This window comes from Suricata suricatta, chromosome 17 (genome assembly GCF_006229205.1).
Source record: "Suricata suricatta isolate VVHF042 chromosome 17, meerkat_22Aug2017_6uvM2_HiC, whole genome shotgun sequence".
Lineage (NCBI taxonomy): Eukaryota > Metazoa > Chordata > Mammalia > Carnivora > Herpestidae > Suricata > Suricata suricatta.
In genome coordinates this window covers 56,056,228-56,061,944 of record NC_043716.1, presented here as the reverse complement: position 1 = coordinate 56,061,944, position 5,717 = coordinate 56,056,228, and the positions used below count along the sequence as shown (strand labels likewise).

At 60.5% G+C, this 5,717-nt stretch overlaps 1 protein-coding gene across 1 annotated transcript in view; it reads right to left on the bottom strand.

The window, feature by feature from the left end:
• Window positions 1-189: 189 nt before the first annotated feature.
• SIRT7 (sirtuin 7) overlaps window positions 190-5,717 on the bottom strand; it is a 5,724-nt gene continuing 196 nt past the window's right edge. The window contains exons 2-10 of the mRNA XM_029927103.1: window positions 5,690-5,713; window positions 5,494-5,598; window positions 3,649-3,719; window positions 3,479-3,551; window positions 2,719-2,817; window positions 2,408-2,644; window positions 2,186-2,266; window positions 1,922-2,028; window positions 190-804 (exon numbers count right to left, since the gene is read on the bottom strand). Of these exons, the coding sequence (XP_029782963.1) occupies window positions 606-804; window positions 1,922-2,028; window positions 2,186-2,266; window positions 2,408-2,644; window positions 2,719-2,817; window positions 3,479-3,551; window positions 3,649-3,719; window positions 5,494-5,598; window positions 5,690-5,713 (996 nt within the window). The 3' untranslated portion in view covers window positions 190-605. The remainder of the gene's footprint in view (window positions 805-1,921; window positions 2,029-2,185; window positions 2,267-2,407; window positions 2,645-2,718; window positions 2,818-3,478; window positions 3,552-3,648; window positions 3,720-5,493; window positions 5,599-5,689; window positions 5,714-5,717) is intronic.

Sequence of the window (5,717 nt, the reverse complement as noted above, 5' to 3'; positions counted from 1 at the left end):
ACAACTGGTCCCGGAGACCCCGCCCCCCGAGCTGCCAATGGCGTAGGCGCACCTGGCCGAAAGGGCGGGGCAAGACCACCAGGGGACTCCCCCACCCTCGGCCCTCCGGCCCCGCCCCAAGAGCCCAGCAGGGCGCCCGCCCCCACCTCGCGCCGACCGGGCAGGCACTGGAGGACGCAGGACGCGCAGGGCAGTGCGGAGATGTTTAATAACGATAAGGAGGTCTGCTGAGAGCCGAGGCCCAGGCCCACCCTCTGCCGCAAACCCCAGACGGGAAGAGGTCCCTATGAAGTTAACAGGTTTCAGTAAGTAGTAGTAGAAAGGCGGCCGAAGCCCCTGAGACTAGCCTGGTGGGCGAGGGAAGGCAGCCTCGTGCTTCCCTTCCTTGGGCCGGCTGCGCAGCGACCCGAGCTCCGTTCCCACTGGACGGCGGCGTCGCCACCTTCTGCAGGGGCCACACAGCTAAGCGTCCTCCCTGAGGCGCCCGTGGCGGTGCCAGGGGGCTTCCTGCCAGTGGATTCTCGCTAGACCCCGGGACAGTCCTGGCCGCCCCAACAGGCGTTCCGTCGTCTGCAAAGTGCCAGCTGTTCCCGTTGAGCGCCGGGTTACGTTACTTTCTTCCTTTTTGTGCGTTTAGTGCAGCCCCTGCCAAACCAGCCTCCCAGCACCGGGGCTGAGCTCGGGGGCGCAGCGCGCTCTCCAGGCGGGGGCTCCTCGCGGCTCCTGCACAGCGACTTCCGACTGTGGCTGCCTTCTTCACCCGAACGCAAGGGGGTCGCCAGGGCGAAGATGGGGTCTTGCCACCTACCGAGAAGGGAAGGCTGGGTCAGACGTGCCCAGGAGCGCCTCCGTCACGACCTGCCCCAGGGCGGGAAAGCTGACTGTGGTCACCCTGCTACCCACCCCGGGTCTGAACTGTGGCCCGGCCCTGCCTCCAGGCACCTCCGCCATCCCCGAGCTACGAGCTACGGAACGCCTGCGAGAGGGCTAAGCTTCCTGGGTGACTCGGACCAGCTCGGCCTCCGAGAACTCGGTGTCCTCGCTGGCGATCGAGCAGGCCGCGTACCCAAGGGGGAGCAGCGGTTGGTCACTAGCAACTGTGGGTCCCACCTTTCCCTTGGATGGTCAGGGGCGAGCGGACCCTCTCCCTCTTCCCAGACTGCGAGACCTGCCGGGGGGAAAGGCCAGCTGACTAGGGAGGCGCGGCCTACAGACTACACCGTGAAGAGATCATGTGTCTGAGGGAGATGCAGAACCACATATTATAAACTTAAGATACGGATAAGCACTGATAAAGAAAATGAGCTAAGTTAATGTAAAAACAAAAAAAAAGTACGGCACACAAGAGGCCCACATTACAGAACAGCACAAACATAACATACAAGAATTGCCAGGCCCAGAAGGCGAAGGGATCCTTAATTCTCGAACCCTTTGATTAAAAGAAGTTACTGATTTCCCCTATAAGACCCTGAAAATTCACAGAGAAAGAAAGTGTAAACTTTTTACTCAATACATACACCATATCTAAATTATCACAAATTCTGTATTACGGTACAGTTTACGCTTCCCCAAAGAATGCCAGCTCCCCGAACCGAGTGCACCGAGATCCTGCTTTGGAGATGCCGAGACCGCGTCCCTCCAAGGCACCTTCGTGTCCAGGCTGTCTGAGGCAGGAGGGGGCTCTGCAGGCACACACTGGCACATTCTCTCTCCCTGCAGGGAGTCACGCCAGCCAGGGGGCCTCAGCTGATGCCTCTGCCACTCCCCCTTGCTGGCAGAGGCCACCGAACTTCGGTCACGCCTCAGACACCATCTGCGACAACTCAGCATTGTCTACACTCAGTTCACGAGAACAGACAGACGCGGTCCATCCACACAGGGCAGGGAACGGGGCGGGAGGGGTGACCCGTGTCCCCCTCACCTGCTGTAGGGAGGAATCTCTAGGCCCAGCTCATCCATGAGGAGCTGCATGACATCATCACACTTCCCATGAAGCTTCAGGGCTGCCCAGTCATCCTTCGGGGTCCACTGGGGACAGGGGGAGGCGAGTGAGGACACCTCACTCCTTCCCAACAGCCCTTTCTCAGCAGACCTCTGTGGCCCGGGACACAGAGGTCTGGGAATTCTCTGGCTCTCTGGTTCTCAGGCCCAGGTCTACGGAGGCGTCTCTGGGTGCTCAAGTTACCTGCAAGTTTACAATGTAGAGTTTGGGCCTCCGGCTGGGGGGCTTGGTCATGCACCAGAGGCGTGGATACTTCTTTAGAACCTGTAGGAATGGACAGACGAACAGAAAGACTACATGCACAAGGAGGAACGAAGCCACAGGAAGCCAAGTTCTAACACCGAACCGGCCAAGAGCTGGTGGGCTCTGTCCCCTCCCGTCCCGTCCCTGGCACTCTTCACATACCTTTAAGCTGGAACCCAAACACAGGATGGTGTCTGCCTTGCTGGCAGCCTCTGTGGCGGCCTCCCAGTTCAGAGGCTGCCCCAGCGTGCCCCGCTCCCCAAAGTGCACGATGGTGTCCCGGAGCTGGGCCCCGCACTTGTGGCACGCCCGGCCCGTCTGGTGCCGGTGCAGCGCGGTGCGCTCCGTCACATCGAACACCCTCACGTACTCCCTGTTGGGCGTGCAGGCCGTGCAGACCTGTGGAGGGGAGGGCGCTGTGAGCAGGGGCCGCTGGCCCGAGCCGGCCCCCAGGGCCCAGTGGGACTGCTCACTTCAATGTACATGTTCCCGTGGAGCTCCGAGATGGCCGTGCGCGGCAGCCCGCTCCGCAGGTGGAGCCCGTCACAGTTCTGAGACACCACGTGCTGCACCTGCCGGGGACGGAGGGCCAGTCGGCCAGTGGCCTGCGGGGGACTGTGCTCAGCAGTGAAAGCGCCCTTAACCCCACCCAGAGCCCCCAAACCAGGGGCAGCTTCGACCCTGCGCGGAGCCTCACAGGCGAAACGGGAGCGGCAGGCTGGTCCCAGCAGGCCTGGGGGGGTGGGTAGGGGCCCTTGCGCGCCCCCACTCAGAAGCACGGAGCGAGCTGGGGGTGCAGGTGTTTGCTCTCGGCAGGGGAGGGCTCGGCCGAACTGATGCTCTCTTGGGTCGTTTGGTTTCTGGTCCCTGAAGGACTAGGAGGACTGACCCTTCCCCACTTGGCTGAAGGTGCTCGGCAGGGGGTCTCCAGAGAATTCCCGGAGCCTCCCCTGTATCTAGGTGGCTTCTGAGGTCTGTGGGGACAACGTGAGAGAAACACAGGGAGACAAAGCCACCAGCAGCTCTGGGCCTGACGCTGGCCCTGTGATTCATGGGAGAGACTGCCCTTTCTGTTGAGAGAGCAGCACCAGAGTCTAAAACTCCGTGGGCACTCATCCCAGGGGTCCACTGGGCCAGAGGTGTGACCCACTTGCCACTTGGGCACAAAGGTGGTCCTCCAGGTCGCTGCCAGGGACCCAGCGAGCACACTAGCTAGCCACACCAGGCTCTTACCAGCTTTTGCTCGTGTAAGCGGGCGATGCTCATGTGGGTGAGGGTTGGCTCGGCCTCGCTCAGGTCAGCAGCGCTGCCAGGTGGAAGGGAAGCAAAGGCGTGGGGAGCGGTGAGGTCAGGCCCAAGCTGCCCCTGCTCACCTGCCTGGGAAGCTGCCGTAGGCTGCTTACCTAACGCTTCTCCCCTTCTGAAGCAGCGTCCACACTCCATTAGGGCCCCGGTAATCTGGGATAGAGGCCGCCTGTGTGTTCACAAGGACGACAAGGCAGTGAAAATGCATCATTACGGGAACTGGCAAAATTCCTACAAATGAAAGCTAAACAGGGGCGCCTGGCTGGCTCAGTCGTTTAAGTGTCCGACTTCAGCTTAGGTCATGATCTCACGGTTTGTGGGTTCGGGCCCTGCGTCGGGCTCTGTGCTGACCTGCTTCAGGTTCTGTGTCTCCCTTGCTCTCTGCCCCTCCCCTGCTCACACTCTTTCTCTCTCAAAAATAAACAAACACTAAGAAACTAATAAAAAAAATAAAATGCAAACGAAAGCTAGACATTTCAGAACTCGACGCGTTCCAGGCTTGTCCGTGCACTGGCCTCCATTCATTCCACAGGCTCAGCATTTCCTAGTCCAACCTGCCTGAACCCAGATGGGTGGCTCCTTCCCTCTGCCCCGACCCCCCTGCCTAACCCCCCCAGTCTAGCTCATCCCTCCAGCTTTCAAGGAGCCCTTCCTCCTCTGGGAGCCTCTCCAGCACCGAGTGCCGCCTGGGCTCTGCAGCCGCACCTGAGGGGGAGGGCGGGTCAGGCTCACCTGTGTCCCCAGGGCAGAGCCCGTGCTCAGGAAAGTTTCCGGACAGTGAAGCCCTAGGCAGGAGCACTGGTCTGTCCTAGTTCTTACGCCCTGATATTATGTTTCCTGCCCTTCCTTCACAAAGACAGCCGACCTCTCCAGACGAGCTAAACGCCTAGAACGTCGCTAGTTCTCAGTGCAGTGAAACGAAGCCACCACGAGGGAAGACAGGAGGTGTGCTGGGACCAAGAAATCTTGTGTTCCCTAGGCTGTGAGTGACCTCCCTTCTGGGGAGCCCTGTCTCCTTCCTGCTGCTTAGGCTCAGAAAAATGTGCAACCTGAGCGGTGTGGTTCTGAGTCACACTGAACAGAGAAACCTCGAACAGTAACGCTCAGAGCAAACTAAAGAGCAGAACTTTCAGAGACGAGAGGGATGTGCACATGACTGGAGAACAGAGGCCCGACTCCCAGGGTCTGCAAGTTAGGATGGTCAGCGCTCCCGACACGATCTCCCTGGATCTCACTCTCGCCTTTTCCTGTAAAACCCTACTCAACCTTCAAGGCCTGGCCTCCATGCCGCCTCGCACAGAAAGCAAGCAGGACGGATTTCCCAGCGCTCTGAGACCGCGGGGCCGTGTCTGCGTCCGCTGCCTTACGTTCCAGCTGTGGGCCTAGCTGCCTCCCTCATCACCTGTGGGCTTCCTGAGGACGGAAATCCCGTGTTCACCTCTGCTGGGCCCACGCGTGGGTCACACTCAACATGTACCCGTCAGGTGGACACGTGACACTCTCAAAAGTAGCCATGTTCCATGGCTCCAGAGAGCTTCTCAATAAAACGTCCCTAAACTCACGCATTTCTCTTTACCTGGTGTACTCTATTCTTCCTACCCGGCGTTCTTCTTACTTTCCTTCAACATTCAGAAAACACAATGAACGGGGAATCAGGAGACAGTTTGGGGCTTCACTCCACCCACGTCACCTTGGACAGCGAGTTAACCTCCCGGACTTTACGAGGAGGTGCCTGCTAGCACTAACGTATTATGTCCGGTTCTTGTCTCGAACTGGGGATCGCAAAAACTCCAAGTACTTAGGCCCTCAGTGAAGTTTGAGCCCTTTGAGTTTAAGGCGCTCTCCTCGGTCCTGGGGCCAGTCCCCCAGAAGGGGGCGCCCCACACCCGTCCCCGCCCTCCGGGTTTCCCCCGAACGTGGGAGCCGACGCCTCGCCGCCGTACCGTGCTGATCCCGGCGCCCGTGTAGACGACCAGGTACTTGGCGTTCCGGACGGCGGCGGCCAGCTCCCGCACTTTCCTCCGCAGCTCCTCCGGGTCGTCGCACACCTGCCGAGACGCCGAGGCCGGCCGTAAGCCCCGCCCCCGCCCGGCCAAGGGTCCGGCCCCGGCGGCCCGCCGCCCGAGCCCCGGGACTCGCCTCCTCCTGCCGCCGCTTCAGGCCCTCG